This window comes from Rhinopithecus roxellana, unplaced genomic scaffold (assembly GCF_007565055.1).
Source record: "Rhinopithecus roxellana isolate Shanxi Qingling unplaced genomic scaffold, ASM756505v1 contig3479, whole genome shotgun sequence".
NCBI lineage: Eukaryota > Metazoa > Chordata > Mammalia > Primates > Cercopithecidae > Rhinopithecus > Rhinopithecus roxellana.
The window spans coordinates 1-24,551 of NW_022142529.1; the positions used below are offsets into that span (position 1 = coordinate 1).

Sequence of the window (24,551 nt, forward strand, 5' to 3'; positions counted from 1 at the left end):
GTGTGGCCCAGCGAGGAGGCAGCCCTGGCAGGGCATCTCCATTTTCCCTCGGTAGGAGCTAGGCTGGGCTGCGCTGCGGGAACCCAGCTTACCTGTTCTCGGCACAGGCCAGATGACAAGGCCAGATATCCCTAACCCTGTTTCCTCTGACCTGGCAGGAAGGACATCAAGAAGGGGGAGAAGAACACAATCGTCACCTCCTACAACAGGAACTTCACGGGTCGCAACGACGCGAACCCCGAGACCCATGCCTTCGTCACGTCCCCAGAGGTGAGACCGCCCAGCTGCACATGAGCCTGGGACGGCCTCTGGGGGCTCCTGGCGGGTCAGAGGAGGAGGCAGGAGGAGATGGGGACTGGGGCCAGGGTTGACATCGCAGGGCAGGGGTCATCCAAGTGGAAGCCAGGAGCCACAGGTCTTCCCAGCCCCAGGCGCATGCTTGGTGCTTCCTGCCTGGGGCTCCCTGGGTCGTGGGATTATGAGATATTTATTCAGTGCTTATAAGCATGGAATTTGGAATCTCCTAGGACTGCCTAGGACACATCCCAGCCCTGCCTCTAACTTGCTGTATGAGCGTGGCCAAGTCACGCTTTGTGTCCCCATAATCCTTGGGATTACCTGGGAAAGTGTGTGGGACACATGCAGTTTCCGACCACAGGTGGGAGTTCCACAAAAGCGAGGCCTTGCCATCGTTCCCGTGGCCAGAACGAGCCTTGCTCTTGGCGGTATTCGGCCCTGGCCATGACTGGCACATGGCCAGGCTCTCTTGACTTGGTTGTTTACCTGTGTGTTCTACAAATACTTCCTGCTAAATGGATGGAAGAATGGCCCCTTCCATGTTTTTAGCGTCCTCTGCACTGAGGGGCTTTGCATCACAGCGGCACTTCTGCGCCAGGCCCCTGCCCCCTCCAGGACAGCTGTGAGGACAGGACAGCACGCCGGCCCCGCCCTGCTGGGATGGGTGAGGCCGCACTGCCCTTGGCTTCCTGAGTCCTCTGCAGTCCCAAGGCCCTGTGGTCCCAAAGATCATCCTGCAGCTCTGGCCTCTGAGGAACACGGGTCTGGGGAGAACATGGAAATTTCCTGGTTTCCTGTCTCAGTTTTGGTCTAGGCTTCTGGTGGGTGCAGGAGATAGGAGTGTCGACTGGTGCTGACCAACATACTGGCCACCTCCATTTCAGATTGTCACAGCCCTGGCCATTGCGGGAACCCTCAAGTTCAACCCCGAGACCGACTACCTGACGGGCACGGATGGCAAGAAGTTCAAGCTGGAGGCTCCGGATGCAGATGAGCTTCCCAAAGCGGTGAGCGCCCGTGCCCCTGAGGGCTCTGCTGGGTGCTGTGTGGCCATAGCACTTCCTTCTCAACCTCACAGCACCTCCTGTGCAGGCAGGGAGGGCGCTGCGAGTGAGAAGGGAGCAGCTGTGTTCCCTGGGAAGGGAGGTGGGGCCCGGGGAAACCTACCTTCTGAGAGTCCGTCTTTGTGGGAACTGAGGACTCAGCACCCCACACATCCCCATCCCCTGCTGCAGGAGTTTGACCCAGGGCAGGACACCTACCAGCACCCCCCCAAGGACAGCAGCGGGCAGCACGTGGACGTGAGCCCCACCAGCCAGCGCCTGCAGCTCCTGGAGCCCTTTTGACAAGTGGGATGGCAAGGACCTGGAGGACCTGCAGATCCTCATCAAGGTCAGCAGCATGGGGATGGCATGACAGCCCCACCCTACCAGGGCCCCCCGTCCCCTGAGCATCGGGAAGGGCCATGAACCTGGAGGAAGTGAGCAAACAGTCAAGTCGCAGGTGGACGATGAAAGGGAGGTTTGGCTGCAGAGCAGAGAGGGTATCGCAGTCCAGCGTTCCCCTTCTCTGTGGCCCCGAACTGGGCAGAGCTGATCTGGCCAGCCTCCATCTGGGGCCCTCAGCCATCCGGCAGCAGTTGATCAGAGCCACCTCCAGCGGGTGTGGGCAGGTGAGTACAGCTTAGGCTGAGCTGGGACAGTGTGTGTGATTACACAGCAGGCTCCACACCTGGCATGTCCACACAGGCTCTGGAAGCCGTGGATGACTCCCGCCCCCACAGTTGCACACCTGTGGATAGGGGATGGCCTGTGTTTGGCACTAACCAAAAACAAGTCTTTTTGGTGTGGCCAGAGGCCTCCAATCTGTGTCAGATATTAATTTATGCTGTTTATTAAGGGGTCTCCAGGCACCACTATGACAGAAAAGACTGATCAGTCATCAGCCAGGACCCAGGCATGTCCCGGGCTCCTGTGTCCGGCATGAGGTCGGTGGCTGATCTTGCAGCCAAGGCCTGAAGGGTGAGCGAACATTGACCTGTCCCCACTTTGGGTGAATTGCCCCAAAAGGGAGACTGAGCAGCCAGAGGCCTTTGAGAGGATGAGTGATGGGCTGGCCGGAGCCCATGTGGCCTGAGGGTGGAAGCACCAGGACCACAGAACACGTGTCTAAAACCTTGCCTGCCTCTCATTCCTCTGTCACTCGTCCTGGGCCCCAGAGCCTGCTGCCTGGCTCTGGAGGGCTTGTCATCCACCCCTCTAGGGCCATGCCCTGACCTCTGTCCTCTCTACTCACCACCCAAGGTCAAAGGGAAGTGTACCACTGACCACATCTCGGCTGCTGGCCCCTGGCTCAAGTTCCGTGGGCACTTGGACAATATCTCCAACAACCTGCTCATTGGTGCCATCAACATTGAAAATGGCAAGGCCAACTCCGTGCGCAATGCCGTCACTCAGGAGTTTGGCCCCGTCCCTGACACTGCCCGCTACTACAAGGTGGGTCAGAGTTGATGGGGGCGGGCAGTGCCAGTCGCCACTCCTGAAGGGGCCTGGAAGGCAGGTGCAGGGAGGACATTAGGGGAATGGAAACTAGGAAGGAGGCCAGCTGAGCCCAGAGGGGACTGCTGTGGAAGGAAGGAGAGGCCTGCGGCCCCTCCCTGTGGCTGAGAGGGCATCAGGCCCAGGTCTGGTGGTACAGCCGGGTCCCTGCACCAGGAGGAGTTAGTGAGAGCAGCGCTCAGGAGATATCTGGCCCGAGACCAAGATGAGGAAGGGGGCCGGCTCGGGAAGTCAGAGGCCAACAGGCTCAGAGAGGGGGCTACATGGGGCCTCGCAATGAGCAGGCAGAGAGGTCTGAGGCCAGTGCCAGGGTCTGAGGTGATTGGACTTGTTCTGCTTTGAGAAATGAACAGAACAAGTCCTGGCCCAGCCGGGTGAGGGGACTCTGGCACTTCCTGGTGGCTGGATGGAGCAGAAGGTGCTCCCAGGAAGGGGCGCCTTGAGCTTCACAGATGCATCTTGGGTGGGGCCCCGGAGGCTGTCCCTGTCTCACCCCCACCTCCCTCCACACACACCTGCCTCCCTGCCAAGCACCAATGGGTGGGTTCTGTCTTCTGTGCCACTGCAGACGGCCAGGCGCCTCCGTCCCCTCGGGGCCTCGTTTGGGTCTCATTCACCCAGGCTTCACTTGCCCTTAGGCAGCAGGTGAGGAAGGGCCCCTCCAGCCCCTTTACTGGGAGCCTCAGGATGCCCAGGTGCCAGGTGGGTGAGGCCAGGCAGGTGGGGACTGCCTTGTAACCTCACCCCCGCTTGCCTGACAGAAACATGGCATCAGGTGGGTGGTGATCGGAGACGAGAACTACGGCGAGGGCTCGAGCCGGGAGCATGCAGCTCTGGAGCCTCGCCAACTTGGGGCCCGGGCCATCATCACCAAGAGCTTTGCCAGGATCCACGGTGAGCTGGAGTCTGCACCTGGGCCATCTTCATCCCATCCCTAGTGACCAAGGTCATTTGCCCTTCCTGTGGCTGAGTTGGGCCTGGTTCTAGGCTCTCTCCACTGCAGCCCACAGGCCCGTCAGCCTCTCGCCCCTTCTTAGGCTCACACAATGCACATCTGACGCTCAGCTTCCTGGCTTCCTGCAGGCCCTGCGTCCAGGCTTGTAGATCTGAGCTGCTGAGATCCAGGGCATGTGTCACGGGGTTATTTTTAATCATGAATGTGCAGCAGGAAGGCCTCGCAGACCTCAGCACCAGCGCACACTTGCTTGGGGCGCCCCTAGTGAAAGGGAGCAGACCACGGCCCTGTAGTCAATGCCCGGGCATTGTCCCAGGCAGCAGGATTAGGGGCAACTCCCAGAGCCCCAGATGGGTTCAGAAAATGAAGCTCTCCAGGCTGGTCAGGCCCCCTGATGACCGAATGCCACCTGCCTTCCAGAGACCAACCTGAAGAAACAGGGCCTGCTGCCCCTGACCTTCGCTGACCCAGCCGACTACAACAAGATTCACCCTGTGGACAAGCTGACCATTCAAGGCCTAAAGGACTTCACCCCTGGCAAGGTTAGGAGGCCGGATCCCCCTGAGGGGGTAGGGTGAGGGGCAGCCACCTTGTTTCCCCTCCTGCACTGGCCCCAGGGTGGCTTCTCCCAGGAGGCTCCATTCCAGCTGGAAAGACCCCCAGTTCTCCAGGTGGCCCCACAGAGAAAGGGAAGCACCTTTCCAGAGTTGGAGGTTGGGGTCAGCCCAGGGCCCTCCTACCTCCTCAACCTCCCTTTACTCACCAGGACTTGACACTCAGGGGACAGCCCACCCACTGCAGGACCCTCTGGGCCCCAGGAATCCCCTTTAGGTGCCATCTGGGTCTAACCTGGGCCATGAGGCACAGACTGGCCTAGGATTTGGTTTGCCTGCTGACCTCCTAGGTCCCCAGGCAGTGCCCGACCCCCCTGCAGGACCAAAGGCACGCAGTACCCACCACTTCCACCCACACCCACCTTCTCCTTGCAGCCCCTGAAGTGCATCATCAAGCACCCCAACGGGACCCAGGAGACCATCCTCCTGAACCACACCTTCAATGAGACGCAGATCGAGTGGTTCCGCGCCGGCAGTGCCCTCAACAGAATGAAGGAGCTGCAGCAGTGAGGGCAGTGCCTCCCCGCCCCCCGCCCTGCCCCAGTGCTGGCGTCAAGTTCAGCCCCACGTGCGCCATCAGCGGATCCGATGCATCCAGTCATGGCTTCTTATTCCAAGATGGTATGACCAGACATGCTTCCTGCTCCCCGCTCAGCCCACGGAGTGACTGGTTATGGTGGGGGAGTTCTTAAAATAACTTTTTAGCCTGTAGAAGAAAAGAAAGAAAGAAAGACAAAGAAAAAGAAGATTTCTGTATTTCTTTCTTGCGTCTTTGTCGTTCTTTCTTTCTTTCTTCCTCCCTCCCTCCCTCCCTCCTCCCTCCCTCCCTCCTCCCCCCCCCCCCCCCTCTCCCCCCTCCCTCCCCCCTCCCTCCTCCCTCCGCCCCTCCCTCCTCCCTCCCCCCTCCCTCCCTCCCTCCCTCCCTCCCCCCTCCTCCTCCTCCCTCCTCCTCCCGCCCTCCCCTCCTCTCTCTCCCCTCTCTCCTCCCTCCCTCATTAAAGATCCATTCATTCTCTTAATACTCCTTACATCTCCTAGTTTCCAGGAAGCCCTGCCATGAACTGGTATTGTTACTTAGACTTAGGGTCCTTTGATCAGAGTTGATGATGTCCTCAGCTAAGTCAATGCTAGGAGTGGACAGAGATGAAGTGATGGATGTGACAGAATTGTAGAATGTAGATTTAATAAGATTTGGTATTTTAGGGCGGGGCATGATGGCTCATGCCTCTAATCCCAGCACTTTGTGAGGCCAAGGTGGGCCAATCACATGAGGTCAGGAGTTCAAGACCAGCCTGGCCAACACAGTGAAACCTCCTCTCTACTAAAAATACAAAAGTTGGCCAGGCACGGTGGCTCATGCCTGTAATCCCAGCACTTTGGGAGGCCAAGGCTGGGGGATCATGAGGTCAGGAGATGGAGACCATCCTGGCTAACACGGTGAAACCCCGTCTCTACTACAGATACAAAAAATTAGCCGGGCGTGGTGGCAGGTGCCTGTAGTCCCAGCTACTCAGGAGGCTGAGGCAGGAGAATGGCGTGAGCCCGGGAGGCAGAGCCTGCAGCGAGACCAGATTGCACCACTGCACTCCAGCCTAGGCGACAGAGCAAGACTCCATCTCAGAATAAAAAAAAAAAAAAAAAAAAATCAGCCAGGCGTGATGGCACACACCTGTAGTCCCAGCTACTCGGGAGGCTGAGGCAGGAGAATTGCTAGAACCAGGGTGGTGGAGGTTGCAGTGAGCCAAGATCGTGCCACTGCACTCTAGCCTGGGCGACAGAGTGAGACTTCATCTCAAAAAAAAAAAAAAAAAATTGGTGATTTAGGCATTTGGAGAATGCAGGCAACAAAGGTTCTTCTGGCCTGAGGAGCTATGGGGTTGATGTTACATTTTAGTAACATGGAGAATGCAGAGAGAAGAAATTGCTTTTCTTTTTGTTTTTGTTTTTTTGAGACAGAGTCCTCTCGGTTGCCCAGGCTGGAGTGCGGTGGAAAGATCTCTGCTCACTGCAACTTACGCCTCTCGGGTTCAAGCGATTCTCCTGCCTCAGCCTCCCAAGTAGCTGGGATTATAGGCGCCTGCCACCACGCCCAGCTAATTTTTTGTATTTTTAGTAGAGACAGGGTTTCACCGTGTTGGCCGGGCTGCTCTCGAACTCCTGACCTCAAGTGAGACACCCGCCTTGGCCTCCCAAAGTGCCGGAATTACAGGCATGAACCACCACGCCCAGACAGAAATTGCTTTTGAAAGCAAAAAGATGCATAAAGTCCCTCCCGACATTGAAAATTGAGATTGTTGTTCTCTGTCTAGGAGAACACATCCACCAGTTGTTATTACTCAAATCAGTAAAGGGTCTCAGCTGGAGATACTTGTCAGTAAGCCCTCAGCAAATCGATAAGGAAAACGAAAGGCAGGGAATTTGATGAGATCTTCGCAGGGGTTAGGGAGAAAAGAAGAAGACTGAGACAGGCACCCTGGGCAAGCAGGAACATTGATGGGAGTTGGTAGATTAGGAGAATACCAAGAGACAGAGGATAGCTGGAAAGGGATGAGGACCACCAGAAGAGAATATGTCCCAAGGAGGCAAAGGAGGTGTCAACAGGGTCATATTGTGCACCAAAGTTCAGAAATAATGATTATAACTTAACATTCCTTAAGCTCAGTGACTGCTGACTATGCTTCCTATTTTATGTCTTATACATCACCACAACAATCCTGCAAGGAAGGCAGATGTTTTATCATTCTCACTTTACAGACTAGGAAGCTTTGAGTATTTTGTCCAAGTTCCCAAAACTATTAAGTGTCAGGGCCAGGGACTGTGTCCAAAGTGGAGGTCTCCAAAGTTCATGTGCTTGGGCAGAAAACACCCACCGAGAAGCTTGTACTGGAAGCTCAGAAAGGAAGTGACAGGAGGCATTGTGATACACACGGTTGAGGGCCTCACTGCTTCTCCTGACTTCTCTACCTTTTCAGACAGCATTCTTCTCAGGTTCTAACAAGTTTACCCTCTCCTCTGGTTTAGCAGTCCCTCCCAGATTCATTTATCCTTCCAGTTCCCTGCGAAATTCTGAGTGCCGTCAGAATGGGCATTTTGCCTTCTTCATCTCTCCAAGTCAGCATCCTGGAGCATAGTAGATGATCAGGAAGTGCCTGATTGCCCCAATTCCACTGGCCTCTGAATTCTCACTCAAAAGGGCATAATACCAGGCCCCTCCTAGGTTTCAAAGAATTCTCAGGAATTTGCAGGCCAGAAGCAAGTATAACCTGGACTCTGGAAGGAACTTCCTCCAGGTTGGCCCCAGAAGAGGGAGGGGTAGCTGCCCTGAGCTGTACCCCTTGCCTACAAGTTGCTACAGTCCACCATCAGGCTAGTTGTGTAGCCTTAGCTGAAGGCAGAGTTCCCCTTGGTGCTCAAAGAGAAATACTTTAGGGAGGAGTGCACATTTGGAGTAGACTGAATAATAGCGCCACAGAGATGCCCGCATCTCAATCCTTGGAATCTGTGAATATGTTACCTTATATGGCGGAGGAGCTTTGCAAATGTGAATAAATTAAGGACCTTGAGATAAAGAACTTATCCTGGATTACTGAGATGAGCCCCTCATATAATCACATGAGTCCTTAGAGAGACGAGAGGGTCAATCAGGGAGAAGGGGGTGTGATGACAGAGGCAGACATTAGAGTGATCTGTCCAGGTGCTAAAAAATGCCAGTTTCTAGAAGCTGGAAGATTCAAAAAATGGATTATATACCTGGAGGCTCCAGAACAAACCAGTCCTTCAGACATTTGTTTTAGCCCCTTAAAAGTTATGTTGGGCTTCTGACCTCCAGAATGGTAAGAGAAAAATTTGTGTGGTTTTTGTTGTTGTTGTTGTTGTTTTGTTTCTTTCGTTTTTTTTTTTTTTTTGAGATGGAGTTTCGCTGTTGTTGCCTATTCTGGAGTGCAATGGCGTGATGTCAGCTCACTGCATCCTCTGCCTCCCAGGTTCAAGCAATTCTCCTGCCTTAGCCTCCTGAGTAGCTGGGATTGCAGGCACGTGCCACCACACCCGGCTAAGTTTTGTAGTTTTAGGAGAGAGGGGTTTTCACCATGTTGGTCAGGCTGGTCTCGAACTCCTGACCTCAGGTGATCCACCCGCCTCGGCCTCCCAAAGTGCTGGGATTACAGGCGTGAGCCACCATGCCCGGCAAATTTGTGTTGTTCTAAACCACTAAGTTTATGATAACTTATCAATGCAACACTAGAAAACGAATACACCGTTCTTACAAGAGCCGCTAGGCTCTTTTTATTTGACGGGGGGGGGGGGGGGGTGAGATTTGAGTGTCATCAGGAGCAGAGTATGAGGTATACTTGGAGGGAAAGAGAAAAGGAAGTCAGAGGCAGCAGAGGTGAAAAGGAGATCAGGAATGGGAAGTCGGGGGCCCCACAGTGAACCTTTCCTTATGGCTGACTAGGTTCCTTCATGGGCCTGGCCAGCCGCCTTCACCTGCTCAGCCCAGAATTTCTAGAGAGATCTGTTGTCTTTGCAAGTGGCACTGAGCTCTCCTAGACAATTACTGGCCTCCCACAGCCATGGACCTCTGTAGAGCTCCCTGGGGTCATCCAGGGCAGGAGGGTGACAGGCTGGCTTCACCGTGGTCATACAGCAGAAGTGGCAAGCTCTTCTTGCTCTTGAGGAAAGCTCACACCCAGATTGTTGCAAGGATGTTGTACATGTTGAGCATCCCTAATCTGAAAATCCGAAACCCTATGCTCCAAAATCTGAACAATTTTGTGCACTAATGTGGTGCCTCAGTGGAAAATGCCACACCTGACCTCACACAATGGGTCACAATGTATAGCTTATTCAGGGTGCCCAAGGGAAAAAAAAAAAAAAAGGCCCTCCCAGCCCCTTTCCGCTGAGATGTATCTTTTTTGCACATGCCCGGTTTCCCCAACGTGCACACACTCACAAAGGGTCATAAAATGGCATGTGTGCAGGCCAGTGTCATCAACAGCACGTTCCCCATAATGCCCCACGTAGGAGCCAAGACCTATGTGCCTTACTCACTGTGGGTATTTTTTGTTTGTTTGTTTATTCTCTACTCTGTGGTATAAAGATATTGTTGAAAATATGAAAAAGGCCTGCAGATACCCCATGAGTGACAGTGATTTTAAAAGAGAAGAAGCAAGGCCAGGCACGGTGACTCGTGCCTGTGATTCCAGCACTTTGCAAGGCTGAGGCAGCTGGATCACTTGAGGTCAGGAGTTCGAGACCAGCCTGACCAACATGGTGAAACCCCGTCTCTACTAAAAACACAAAATTTAGCCAGGCGTGGTGGCACGTGCCTGTAGTCCCAGCAACTCAGGAGGCTGAGGCAGGAGAATCACTTGAATCCAGGAGGTGGAGGTTGCAGTGACCTGAGATTATGCCATTGCACTCCAGCCTGGGCAACAGAGCAAGACTCTGTCTCAAAAAAAAAAGGGGGGTTAGGGCCGGGCGCGGTGGCTCAAGCCTGTAATCCCAGCACTTTAGGAGGCCGAGACGGGCGGATCACGAGGTCAGGAGATCGAGACCATCGTACCATCGGCTAACACAAACCCCGTCTCTACTAAAAAATACAAAAATCTAGCCAGGCGAGGTGGTGGGCGCCTGTAGTCCCAGCTACTCGGGAGGCTGAGGCAGGAGAATGGCGTAAACCCGGGAGGCAGAGCTTGCAGTGAGCTGAGATCCGGCCACTGCACTCTAGCCTGGGTGACAGAGCGAGACTCCGTCTCAAAAAAAAAAAAAAAGGGGGGGGGGGTGAGGAGAGAAAACATTTTTGTTTACCTATAGTAGAGAAAGTCAAGTTGTTGGAGAAAATGGAGCACAGTGTAAGTGTTATTAAGGTATTTATGAAACATAGATGGATTTCGTGTTCAGTCTTGGGTCCCATCCCCAATATATCTCATTATATATATGCAAATATTCCAAAATCTGAGAACGGAAACACTCTCAGTCCCAAGCATTTCAGATAAGGGATACTCAACCCGTGTTAGTTTCCTAGGGCTGCCATAACAAATGACTACAAACTTAACAGCTGAAAACAACAGAACTGTATTCTTCCACAGTTCTGAAGACCAGAAGTCTGAAATAAAGTACCGTGCTCCCTCTAAAGGCTCTCAGGATGAATATAGACATGAACTTTAGGGAACATATTCAACCCACTACAGGTCCTGAGCACTAAGCCTTGTGGGAGGACACTCTGGAAGCAGGTCCAGACTTCCCCTGGTCTTGCCTCTTCACAGCCTGTGCACTCTCTACCTCCAAAAGGCCCTTCTATCAGTCACTTACACCTGAGTATAAAACTAAGCATGAAAGCTGTGCAATTTTGGCCAGCCCTCCTGTGTTCATGAGTGTAGGTGTTGGGGAACAGGCTGTGTCTCCACTTGGGGAACTCACGGGGCAGGACAGGAAGATGTTGGTAGTCCTTGACCAGATACTTCCTATAATAATGAAAAGCCTGAATTGTTGGGCAGCTGGCAGACTGTGGCCTGCATTTACTTGCCTGGGGAAAGCTGGAAGGAAAGAAGACATGAGGCTAAAATAGAGGCTCAGTGTCTTAGTTTCAATATCTGTAAAACAGTAACAATAAATACACATACCTCATAGGATTAGTGCAGGGATAAATTGCTATACAGTCCATACAAAGTACTTAGAGCAGAGTCTCAACATGACAATAAATCAATAGTTATTAGCAATTTCATTATTTTTATGATAAACATTAATTCATAGAACATATATTCTAGATCTTTCCCTTGGAAATGTTACCATCATGCTGGGAAATAGACAAGCACGTGGAAAATAATGGGTAAATTATCTAATCTCTAGATGCTAATTATGTAGAGATTCTTTTAGACTATGTGGCCAAGCCAGCAGGAATAATTGGGTTCCTAGGAGCTTTATAATTCACAGAAACCTTTCACTAACAGCCTCTCATTTGAGTCCACAACAACCCTGGAAAGAAGAAAAGGCTTTTACCCTATTTTACAGATAAGGAAGTTTCTGGTAAAGATTAGACACTGGGGAATGTGAGTTACTGGGCTAAAACATGGCCAAGGTGGAATTTGGGCCTAGGTTTTGTGTTTTGCTTTTTTTTTTTTTTTTTTTATTAGATTCGATGCTTCAGGAGAAAGTGATACATGGAATGAGACAAATAATATCAATATGTGTACAGTACAGCCCACTCTCCTGACCTCAGTCTACAGTAAGAAATACATTTACATTGGCCAGGCTGTGGCTCACGCCTGTAATCCCAGCATTCTGGGACGCTGAGGCGGGTGGATCACAAGGTCAGGATATCAAGACCATCCTGGTTAACATGGTAAATCCATCTCTACTAAAAATAAAAAAAATTAGCCGGGCATGGGTGGCGGCGCCTGTAGTCCCAGCTACTCGGAGGCTGAGCAGAATGGCGAACGCGGGAGGCGGAGCTTGCAGTGAGTCAAGATCTGCCACTGCACTCCAGCCTGGGCGACAGAGCGAGACTCCGTCTCAAAAAAATAAAAAATAAATAAAATAAAATATAGATTAAAGGGAGGGAAAATAAGAAAGTAAGATATAAAGCACATTACCATTAACATGCACTTCGAGAAGCAGAAATTCGCTAGGACTGAGAAAATCAAAACCTGTTCTGCCATTCATTAGGCTGCACTAAAGATAAAGCTAGCCTAGAAATAACAGAAAACATTCTTCTCCCAAGGGCATGCTACAGCTATAAAGGCTCATAACCCCTCTCTCCTCTTCTCTCTGTCCCCTTCTCCTTCTTATTCACTGAGAAGCTTGTGCTCAAAATCACAGACCATCAGAACTTTGGCTGCTTGAAATCATATCAAGCAACAATGAAGCATCCCCCTCCTCCAATGAAGGACCTAAGCCACCTTGACACAAAAAACAGCAGTAATTTTCAACCCAGGTGCAAAACTTCAAGTAAGGGATTTCTGAACACAGCATTCCACCTCTATCTCAACTTCGTAGTTTCCAAGGAAACAAGACCCTGGATCCACTTCAAAGTCCCATCCTATGCCTACGCTTTCACACAACCCTGCTTTGCTTTGAGCCTATGAACACTACACTCCATCTTCTCCCAAAATCAATGATAACTCCAATTTTCCTCTTGTTTGGTGAGCACCCTCCCACCACCCTGCCACCAGTTTCTCTGTTGTGTGTTCTCCCTCATCGTAACAAGTCAACAAACTTGGCTTAGGTAGACTAAGTAGTGGTCTTGGGCTAATTGGGATAGGTTGAGTTTTTACTTAGAATCAATAGAATTCATTTCAGCATTCCTACATTGTCAGAGGTTGTTTTGTTTTGTTTTTGAGACAGGGTCTCTGTCGCCCAGGCTGGAGTGCAGTGGTGTGATCATAACTCACCGCAGCCTGCAGCCTCAATCTCCCAGGCTCAAGCGATCCTCCCACCTCAGCCTCCCAAGTAGCTCAGACTACAGGTGCGCGCACCACCACATCCAGCTAATTTTTATAGTTTTTGTAGAGACAGGGTTTCACCATGTTGTCAGGATGGTCTCCAACTCCCAACAAACTTGCCCCCCTCGGGCTCCCAAACTGCTGGAATTACAAGCATGGGCCACTACACCCTGGCTGTTGGTAATTTCTAATCTTTTAAATTACTATAGGCCAGGCGCGGTGGCTTACACCTATAATCCCAGCACTTTGGGAGGCCGAGGCGGGTGGATAACCTGAGATCAGGAGTTCGAGACCAGCCTGATCAACATGGAGAAACCTCGTCTCTACTAAAACTACAAAATTAGGCGGACGTGGTGGCACAAGCCTGTTATCCAAGCTACTCGGGAGGCTGAGACAGGAGAATCACTTGAACCTAGGAGGCGGAGGTTGTGGTGAGCCGATATCATGCCATTGCACTCCAGCCTGGGCAACAGAGCAAGACTTCGTCTCAAAAAAAAATACTATAAATGCTGCATCAGCATCTTACTTCTTTGATATTAGTAGTGTTGAATAGTGACTAAAGGGAGACTCTGGAGTTGAAACCTGGTTTGGCACAGACTGTGTGACTCTGAGAAAGTTTCTTAACCTCTCTGTGATTCCTCCATGTCCCAATCTGTAAATGGACATACTTATACTACCTACTTGATAGGGTTTTGTGAGGATAAAATGAGTTAATACATGTAAAGTGTTTAAAACATTGTTGGCACCAAGAAAAAGTATGTAAGTGTTAGAAAAAATATGCATATATAGGCCGGGCATGGTGGCTCACGCCTGTAATCCTGGCACTTTGTGAGGCGAGGTGGGTGGATTGCCTGAGCTCAGGAGTTCGAGACCAGCCTGGGCAACACAGTGAAACCTTGTCTCTACTAAAATCCAAAAAATTAGTCAGGCATGGCAGTGTGCACCTGTAATCCCAGATACTCAGGAGACTGAGACAGGAGAATCGCTTGAGCTCAGGAGACTTAGGTTGCTGTGAGCCAAGATAGTGCCATTGCACTCCAGCCTGCATGACAGAGCAAGACTCAAAAAAAAAAAAGAAAAGAAAAGAAAGAAAGAAAAAATATATCTGGTGTTATAATGTATATTGGTTTTGTCCAGAGAGGGTGCCGCCCTATACCCTGGGGGAAGGAATGCTGACATCATGAAGCTTCCATAAAAACCCAAGAGGAGGCCAGGCATGGTGGCTCACACCTACACTCCCAGCACTTTGGGAGGCCCAGGTGGGCAAATCACAAGATCAGGATTTCGAGACCAGCCTGGCCAATATGGTGAAACTCCATCTCAACTAAAAATACAAACATTAGTTGGCCATTGTGACTGGAGCCTGTAATCCCAGTTATTCGGGAGGCTGAGACAGGAGAATTATTTGAACCTAGGAGGTGGAGGTTGCATTGAGCCAAGATCGTGCCATTTTACTCCAGCCTGGGCAACAAGAGCAAAACTCCGTCTTAAAAAAAAAAAAAAAAAAAAAAAGTACTACGTAAGAATAATTTTTACATGCATAGAAATATACTTTTTCACAATAACACATAAAAGCAAAAAGAATAATTGTCTCAGACTGAGTAAGGAATACACATAAAATGGGATAATACTAAATAAGGAAAAGTTATCTCCAAATAAATTTGCATTAAAAACAAAATTTTAAGGAGGAAATGTCAGGGGACACAGTGCAGCCATGATTCTAAGTAACATGACATGAGCTGTGTATAAAGTGGGTTAATTTGGGATGGAGGGTGCAAAAGGTATCAGAAGGGAGCCATACCCAAAGCAGGAGGCCAAGTCTCGGAGACGAAGATGAGAGGACCGAGGATGAGAACAAGGGAACTACACACAGGAATGGACAGGAGGGGAACTGTTGACTTTATTGCACATAGAAGATTGCCTGAACCTGGATAGGGGGAAAAGCAGAAAGGGAGTTGTTGGGGCAAAATGTAATCCAAGATGACTCTGCACCTTCCTGCCTGAATGACTAGGAGAATGATGCCACCTTCACAGGAATAGACAGCCTGTGAAGAGGAGCTGCTGAAGAGAGTTCACTTCAGGCCACACTGGATCATAACCGTCATCTGGCAATGGCAAGTGGCCATGTACTTCAGGCAGCTGGGAGTGTGTATCTGGAGGCACATCTAGAGACCCAGCTGGCTTCTCTCATCTGCCCAGAGGAGCTGGAGAAAGCCCTGGGAGTCCCTGGGAAGAGCTTATGAAGAGGTGGCCCCAGCCGGACACAGTGGCTCACACCTATAATCCCAGCACATTGGGAGGGCCAAGCGGGAAGGTCACTTAAGTCCAGGAGTTTGAGACCATGGAGAAACCCCATCTCTACCAAAGATACAAAAATTAGCTGGGCATGGTGGTGCACACCTGTAGTCCCAGCTACTTGGGAAGCTAAAGCACAAGGATCGCTTGAACCCAGGAGGCAGAGGTTGCCATGAGCCGAGATCATGCCACTGCACTCAAGCCTGGGTGACGGAGTGAGACCCTGTCTCCAAAAAAAAAAAGAGATGTTCCCAAAGATGGGCCTCTAAAGAACATCTACTCCACTCAGGGATCTGATGGGGACAGGAGGTGAGAGAATAATTTTTACTAAAATCAGGGAAAACATCATATGAGGAAATTGGACCAGATGATTTCTGGGTTCCTTCCAGCACTAATATGCTATGGTTCTATTAAACAGACATGAAAAATATGTTGCTAGATCCTCAGATTATTTGCGATTTGCAAATTTTCAGACAAATATTTTAGTAAAATTCAGGAGCATCATGGTGTATCAGGGAATGCCAAGTTATTTAAACTGCATAAATATCCATTTCTTTCTTTGTAAAATGGGGGCAATATTTACCTTTTGGGGGTTGTTTTGATACAACATGTTGTACTAGAAGGAAAATTCCAAGTTCTTTGACATGTCTGAACCTCAGTATCCTCCACTATAAAAACCATAACATTTACCTTTCAGGATTTGTTCTGAGGATTTGAAATGGTATGTCTATAGTATTTTGCTGTGGGCTTTCAGTAACTGGGAATTTTACTTTTTACTCTTTTATTTTAAAATTAATTTAAATCACAGAAAAGTATCTGACTTCAGATGCACAGTTCCTTTATATTCCTGTAGTAGGCAAAATTCTGCGATGGCTCCCGTGATTCCTGGCCCCTGGTACCTGTTGTTTAAATCCCCTCCCTTTAAATATGGGTAGAACCTGCCTGTACTTGCTGTTAATCGAGAAAACTTTGCAGATGTAGCTAAGATCCTTCATCAGTTGACTTTGAATTAGTAAAAAGGGAATCCCTGACTTAGGTAAGCCTTTTTTTTTTTTTGAGACAGTCTTACTCTGTCGCCCAGGCTGGAGTGCAGTGGTATGATCCAGGGTCACCACAACCTATACCTCCTGGGTTCAAATGATCCTCCTGCCTCAACCTCCTGAGTAGCTGGGATTACAGGCACCTGCCACCATGCCTGGGTAATTTTTGTATTTTTAGTAGAGCTGGAGCTTCACCATGTTGGCCAGGCTGGTCTTGAACCTCAGGTGATTTACCTGCTACGATCTCCCAAAGTGCTGGGATTACAGGCGTGAGCCACTGCACTCGGCCCAGTGAGCTTTTTAAAAGAGGGTCAAGGCCTTCCCTGAATTAGATAAAATGGAAGCAACAAAGATACTCTTCTGCTGGCCATTAGAAGCAAATATCCATGCTGTGACCTGCCTGTGGAGAAGGGCAGCCTCTGAGGGCCTCAATTCTACACCTGCAAGAAACTGAATTCTGCCAACAACCTGGATGAGTTTGGAAGACCCCAGCCTTCATATGAAAATGCAGCCCAGTTCACACTTCGATTTTATCCCTGTGAGATTCTAATCAAAGACTCCCACTATGCCATGCCCAGACCTACAGAAACTGAGAGGCTAAATGAGTATTCTCCTAAGCCACTTAATTTGGCGTAATTTTTTACACATAAATAGAAAACTAAAACAGTTTTTTGCCTCCATTCAGAACATGGTTTTTGTTTATCTTCTCTCTCCCTGCTGTCTCTATGCTTGTCTAAGACCTCATTACTGGTTGCAGCAGCCTCCCCACTGGTTTCCGGTTTCCTGTACTCTCTTTCTTCTATGCATCCTGCACATTTCTTCAGAATAAAGACACAAAGGTCATAATAACCTTCCCAAAGTATTGCTCTTGACTTGCTCAAGAACCTATACCAACTCTCCCAGGCCAGTTCCATCAACTCTGATTTTTAGCTAGTTTCACAGCTCTCGATGACCCAGTCCTCCTTAAAGAGCCTGACTGGCTCTCCTGGTTTGTCTGATGACCAGACCTGTGACCGAAAACTCATTAGCGAAGTTAACTAGTCAGGAAAATCACTCCAGAGACTGCCTCCTGCAAAGCAAGTGTTCATTAATCTTGAGGGATTTTTAAAAAATAGGTTAGGAATAGTGGAGACTCAGTCCCAAACCTATGTGTTACCTCATCCACCCTAGGGACTTCTGGAGTTTTTGTTGTTGTTGCTGTTGCTGCTATTGTTATTAAGTTGATTGCTGTTTGCATTGATGAAGATTTTTTTAGACTATTTTTCAGAATTAACTACAATGTATTGAGAGTCTACTCAGTGCCAGGCAGTAGAACAGGTATTTTTAAATACATTATTTTCACCAAAAAAATATTCTTATAGGCTTTTTTTTTAAAGGCCAGTAATCCCACTGTTCATATAACCTTTGCTGTGGTTATGTGAACAGTGAACCACATAACATTGTGAACATTGTTTTTTTTAAGTGAACATTGATCATAAATTTAAACAGTACTGAAAGATATAAAGGAAAAAGCAAATTCTTCCCTCTGGCCCAAGGAAATTCTTCTCCTTAAGAGTAGCCACTATTGGCCAGGCGCATTGGTTCACGCCTGTAATCCCAGTACTTTGGGAGGCCGAGGTGGGTGGATCATGAGGTAGGAGTTCAAGATCAGCCTGGCCAAAATGGTGAAACCCCGTCTCTACTAAAAACTACAAAAATTAGCCAGGCATGGTGGCACACGCCTGTGGTTCCGGCTACTTGGGAGGCTGAGACAGAAGAATCGCTTGAACCCGGGAGGTGGAGATTGCAGTGAGCCATGATCATGTCACTGCACTCCAGCCTGGGTGACAGGGCGAGACTCCGTCTCAAAAAAAAAAAAAAGAAAAAAAGAGTAGCCACTATTGGCCAGGCACGGTGGCTCACTTGGGAGGCCAAGACAGGTAGATCACCCGAGGTCAGGAGTTTGAGACCAGCCTGGTCAACATGGTGAAACCCCGTCTCTACTAAAAATACAAAAAATTGGCCAGGCATGGAAGCATACATCTGTAATCCCAGTTACATGGGAAGCTGAGGCAGGAGAATCACTTGAACCTGGGAGGTGGAGGTTGCAGTGAGCTGAGATCGTGCCATGGCACTCCAGCGTGGGCAACAAGAGTAAGACTCCATCTCAAAAAAAAAAAAAAAAGAGTAGCCACTATTATTAGTTTTATTATGTGAAATCCCAGAAAACTGTTTTACTTAATATCAGTGCATACATATCAATACGCACATGTCCATTTTTATTTCCACCAAAAAGGATCCTAACACGTTATTGCCACATGCTAGTAGATATGTAAGTAGTTTCCAGATATTTACTATTAAAAATAATAATTTTCCCCTGGGATTTGAAAAGAAGTGAGAGGATCACTTGAGGCCAGGAGTTTAAGACCAGCCTTGGTACCATAGCATCTCTACAAAAAAACTTAAAAATTAACTCAACGTGGTGATGCCTCCCTGTAGTTCTAGCTACTGGGAAGGCTGAGGTGGGAGGATCACTTGAGCCAAGGAGTTTGAGGTTCCAGTGAGCTATGATCTGGCCACTGTACTCCAGCCTAGGTGACAGACCAAGACCTTATCTCTAAAAAATAATAATATTCCTCTTTACTGAAATATTCCAGCTAATATATGAAAGAAGAGTGACAGAATATCATTATTTTGCAATTGATAATGAATTAATTGATCTAAGCATTGAGAATCAATCACTGCTGTTACACAAAAAAAGAAGCAGCTAGACATTACATGTCTCCTTATAGAAAAGAAATAGTACCACCTATGAAGTAGTCATGTCATGGGGTAAAAAAGTAAACCTAAATCTAATCAAGCCTCTAAGTACCAATTTACATAAAATAGAGGACGGAGGATCCTGATAACCTACATCCTGGGAGACAACTCTCTAAAGAGCCACATATTGGGTTCCACTGATCCACCCATCATTCCATGGAAGCACAGTTGTAAAGAAAGGCAAACTATAATGAGAAGGCCACCTGCAGCACACAGAGGCAGGTGACCATGGCAGTTGTTGTCAACCTGGTTGGCCTGACAAAGCCATTTCCACTTTAAGGGAAGCCCTGTTGCAGGGAACAAACACATACTTTTGAGGCTCAGGGTACCATGTGCTCCAGGGAGGCTTCATAGGCATAAACCATTGTGGCCTCTGCGACTTTAACTCTTCTGGTTTTAGTACCACACAGCTCCTTTCTGTTCCCATAGTCAGGTCAGCCTAGGAGCTCATTGGTTCTTTAAGTCAATTACACATTCGAGCCTAGTCCTGCCAAGATCTGGCTCTGTCTACCCGTTAACTACCTCTTGATGCTGCTCTGTCCTCCTTGCCCTGTAACCGCCACCTGTACTAGACTTCCTGCAGTTCTTCCTATCTACCTGAGCATGATCTTTTTCCACTCTCTCCAGGCCTTTGCCCATGCCATCCACTGCCTGGTACACCCTTCCTATCCTTGTCAAGTGTCATCCTAAAGGTCCTTTCCTTCAGGGAGGCCTTCCCTACACCCACCAACGTGAAGTGAAGTTAGGACTCCCTCCATTACACTCTCTGTATCTATACCTCTACAGTTGTAATACTTGTCACACTTTCTCATAGTCACGGGATATTAATATGTCTTCTCTTCTAGTCACTGGAGGTCCAGGAAGGCAGAAGCCACTCCTGTTCAATTTTCTGTCCTCACTACCTAGCAGATTACCTGCCATCTTCACAGATACTCAATAAATTCTTGAATGAAAGAACAAATGATATCACACCTAACAATGCTTAGGAGTCAGAGAGAAGAAAATGGTCCTAGAATGCTGTTCTTACAGAATTTTAATAATGTTCATAGATAATTAATATTAAAACATTAGTAGATACAGATTTTCAATCAACACATATTAAATGAATTATTAAACCTAGTCCCCTCGGTTACATGGACAGTCTCTCACTTAAGGGTCAATTTCTGAAACCCAAACAGAGCTGCCCTTCAGGCCTACTACAGAATTATTGATAAGCAATATTACGAGCTATGACAGTGTCCTTCTGGTCCTTTTTTTTTTTTTTTTTTAGATAGTGTTTTCCTTTGTCACCCAGGCTGGAGTGCAGTGGCAGCAGCCTCCATCTCCCAGGTTCAAGGATTTTCTCCTGCCTCAGCCTCCTGAGTAGCTGGGACTATAGGCGCCCACCACCATGCCAATTTTTGTATTTTTAGTGGAGGTGGGGTTTCACCATGTTAGCCAGGCTGGTCTTGAACTCCTGAACCTTCAAATGATCCAACCACCTGGGATTACAGGTGTGTGAGCCACTGCGTGCGGCCAACAGAACCTATCTTAACAAGTGGCTGTAGGCTGGGCACAGTGGCTCACGCTTGTAATCCCAGCACTTCAGGGAGGCCGAGGCAGGCGGATACGAGGTCAGCAGATCGAGACCATCCTGCTAAGTAAGTGTAAGGTAAAACTCTTAGCTTACTGCTAAGTAAGTTTAAGGTAAACAGTTAAGTGCTCAGTAAGGGGAAGCAATCATTATTTTAACAATTATTGTTATAACCTCAACATAAGCAAATGCTTTAAAGATGTCTGAGCAGGAGAAATGATCAAAGAGGTTCTTGAGGACTAATCTCACCAATTACTTCTCCTCCAGAGTTAAATATCAAATCTATCACCTCTTCCCCCTTCCTCACTCTGTAACATCCTTCCCAGTGATCATCATCCCCAGGAGGAGCCCCAAAACCAGCAACTAAGGCTCTCTCTTGTCAGTGAAAGGATTCCAGCTGGTGAGCCCCACCACTGTGGGGACAAACTCAATTGAGTTGAGCTATGACCTCTGGGATGGAGGCTCACAGCCACCTAATTCCACCCTCAATGTACTCAGCCACCACTACCCAGGATTTTACATCCAGGGTGCACTCTGAAGAGAATAAAACCAGTGATATTTCTTTTCAATTCTAAAGCATAGATATTTCCCCCTAAAACACAGGGAAGGGTCCAGGTTTTCAGAATGACCCTGTTTCTCAAGTCCCTTAGCTGCTAACCTAGGAGCTTATCCTCTGGAGAGTTTCTGAAGAAAGGCTTCTCTTTGCCTCAGTTTCCTTATCTGTAAAATGGGTGATAATAACGGTACTATTTTCCTGAGGTCCTGGTGAGAATTAGATGAGTCCAATATGTATAAAGGGCCTAGAACACTACCTGGCACATAGTAAGTGCTCCGTAGGTGTTAGCTTAACTTAATTATGAACTTTAGTTCTTCCATTCTTATTTGTACTGCTTTCTATTTGTGATCATATATTTTTCAATTACTAAGTATTAACAGTGGGCCTTGTAAGAGACTATTTCAGCCCTAGTGCACCTTTGGGGCAGCAGTTTGGCTGGTGGCTTATAAATAGTCATCCCCCCAGATCAGATGGCACCCATGCTTTTCTATAGACCCTTGTGTAAGTTGTATCTGTTAATTTCATTCATTGAGAAATATATACTGTAGATAAAAGAATCCAGCAAAGCCTTTAAATTAATTGGTAACTTTATTAATAACAATAGCATCTACACACATTTGAAAACACTCATGTAGGAGACAGTTAAGATTTATTCAGCCTGTGATTAATGTCTAGAGCTCATTTGGATTCATCAGACCACTGCTATCAACTCCAAAAACCCTTAGCCAAAAACAGAGTTGAATCACTCATCAAACCATCAGTGTCTTCCTTGGCAGAATCAAGGGTTGGACAGAAAGACTAAATATTCTGTACCTCCACAAAATAAAACTAAAATGCAATTGTCCTGCATCTTGAGAATACAAGGGTGGACAGTATGAGCTGCATGACTGTGAACCAATGAGGCTCCCCTTTGGCTCTATTTGTAAAAAAGGAGATTTTAACCCTGTAGTTCTGCCTATCTTGCATGGCCTCCTGAAAAGCAAATGAGGGGGTGACTGTCAATTAAAAGCTCCTCTCCTTTTAAGAGGGGAAACACCAAGAGGGGGAGAGTAAGAAACTAAGGAAAGGCTCTTTCCAGTGACCAATACGCTGGAATTTGATTGAACATCCAAAAGAGGTTATGCTAAAACTGGGAATAGCATAAGGGTGGATTCTACCATTGCCACCTCCTCTTTATGCAAAAAAAATCTTAACACGGCCCCCCCCCCAGCTGTTTGCACTGAGGTGACTAAGGATACATTTGAGGAAGTAGCTCCAAAAAACATTTCCATTTTCACCGTGCCTTCACATAAATCTAATGGACATTGAACCAGGCACCCATCATCCATCCACGAAAGCCGATTAAGAAAAGGATGGGATGGAAAAACTAACCAACAATATTACATCAATACGTAGTATTTTAAGTAAGTGTCCATAATGTGCCAGGCTGAAGATGCACGGGGGAAAACCACACCAGCCGGTCTGTCAAGGGCTTGAGAATACATAAACAAGAAACCAGACGAACCAATTTCAGACAGCTGCTAGAAGGAAGATTAAAATGAGACAGGCAAGTATGAGTGGCGCGAATTCCTTAGTGGATGACGTAGGTCTCGGAGAGGTGACTTTTGAGCCCGTATCTACACGGGTAAGTGCCTCGCAGTGACGGGGCCGTAGCCCTTACCATTTAAAGCAGAGACCATTAAATGCGATGAATTATCAACAAAACGAGAGAAATAGGAATTTCAAAGTTCTCAAGTGAACGACGGAAACTGAAATCTACAAATTGGAAAGAGGCGCAGAATTTGAAATATTCATGTCGCCCCAATCAGGAAAAGGATGGGAACTCGGCCTGCGCGGGTTCGTCCCAACTACACAGAACGGCTGGTATCCACAGGAGACCCCCATCGCACGGCAGAACTGGTGACCGGACACAAAAGGTGCTGCCAAGCGTCAGTCATACAGAGCTGTCACGCAGTGTTTGCGGAACCTGGGCTGGAATTTGTGTGCCTGGAGTTCTCTTAAATAACAGCCCGAACTCAGCCACTTCGTTTTTAGAATGAAACAGACCCAAGAAGCCACCAGGGCGCCAGTGTGGGGCGCGAGTGGGGGCGGGTAAAGAGGCGGATTCCCAACATCCTAATTGAGAACCGACTCCTGGGAAAGCTAAGCAGCACAATGAGTGAAGACACGCTCTAGATTGAAAAGCAAATCCAATCATGCACCAGGGACCTCAAGTTCCAAATGGTTAAAAAGCTATGTGTGCCACTTCCCATGACCTTTACACTAAAATAACTTACTTTATGAGAAGAAACTAAGGGAGTAAGTGAACAAGCTCTTTTCTACTGATTAGGTGGGTGGCTCTGAAAAGAGCCTTTGGAGTCAAGCAGCCGGCGACTCGAGCGAGCGAGCGCCAGGTCCCGGCAGGGACTCACTTGGAGCTGGTGTACTTGGTGACAGCCTTGGTGCCCTCGGACACGGCGTGCTTGGCCAGCTCGCCGGGCAGCAGCAGGCGCACGGCCGTCTGGATCTCGCGGGACGTGATGGTGGAGCGCTTGTTGTAGTGCGCCAGGCGGGACGCCTCTCCCGCGATGCGCTCGAAAATGTCGTTGACGAAGGAGTTCATTATGCCCATGGCCTTGGACGAGATGCCGGTGTCGGGGTGGACCTGCTTCAGCACCTTGTACACGTAGATGGAGTAGCTCTCCTTGCGGCTGCGCTTGCGCTTCTTGCCGTCTTTCTTCTGGGCTTTGGTGACGGCTTTCTTGGAGCCCTTTTTAGGAGCCGGAGCGGATTTTGCCGGTTCAGGCATGGTAAGACACAGTACAAACGCGGCTTAGCCAAGAAAAGAAGTAAGAGAATGGGCGGGCCTGATTCTTTTATAACCACCTTATGCAAATTAGGGCTCCGAAAGTCATTCATTTCCATTGGTCCGTGTGCGGACCTTGCGTTTTCAGCAATGCGTACGCAACAACACCGACTCTTGACTTGATTGGCCGGTTCTGAAGCCATATTAGGACCAATGAAAAACTCGTTCTAGACCCCACCCCTAGGAAAGCTTATAAAGGCTTTCCTCTTGGTTCTCTTTCAAGCTTATTTTGTAGCGAGGTTCTGAGCATTTTCTGTGTTTAACCTTGATTTCAGTCATGTCTGGTCGTGGCAAACAAGGAGGCAAGGCTCGCGCCAAGGCCAAGTCGCGCTCGTCCCGCGCTGGCCTCCAGTTCCCGGTAGGGCGAGTGCACCGCTTGCTACGCAAGGCAACTACGCGGAGCGGGTGGGGGCTGGCGCGCCGTCTACATGGCGGCGGTCCTCGAGTACCTGACCGCCGAGATCCTGGAGCTGGCGGGCAACGCGGCTCGGGACAACAAGAAGACGCGCATCATCCCTCGTCACCTCCAGCTGGCCATCCGCAACGACGAGGAACTGAACAAGCTGCTGGGCAAAGTC

The 24,551-nt window shown here is 48.7% G+C and overlaps 2 protein-coding genes and 1 pseudogene across 2 annotated transcripts; 2 read left to right on the plus strand and 1 right to left on the minus strand.

The window, feature by feature from the left end:
- Positions 1-150: 150 nt before the first annotated feature.
- On the plus strand, positions 151-5,128 carry LOC115895878 (aconitate hydratase, mitochondrial-like; the record flags this gene model as incomplete). Its single annotated transcript, XM_030926441.1, is given in 8 exon segments — positions 151-270; positions 1,182-1,304; positions 1,533-1,634; positions 1,636-1,689; positions 2,601-2,792; positions 3,617-3,749; positions 4,231-4,352; positions 4,800-5,128. Coding segments are annotated over 8 exon segments (981 nt in total), but the record flags the coding sequence as incomplete, so codon positions are not given.
- A 17,909-nt stretch (positions 5,129-23,037) lies between these two features.
- On the minus strand, positions 23,038-23,963 carry LOC115895877 (histone H2B type 2-E). Its single transcript, XM_030926440.1, has one exon. It carries the CDS (start codon positions 23,914-23,916, stop codon positions 23,536-23,538), a length of 381 nt encoding a protein of 126 aa, XP_030782300.1. The 5' UTR covers positions 23,917-23,963; the 3' UTR covers positions 23,038-23,535.
- Positions 23,964-24,213: 250 nt separating this feature from the next.
- Positions 24,214-24,546, plus strand: LOC115895876 (annotated as a pseudogene).
- Positions 24,547-24,551: the final 5 nt, after the last annotated feature.

What these genes read in the sequence shown, in the direction of transcription:
- LOC115895877 (XM_030926440.1), bottom strand. Translation starts at nt 23,916, where the DNA reads ATGCCTGAACCGGCAAAATCCGCTCCGGCTCCTAAAAAGGGCTCCAAG.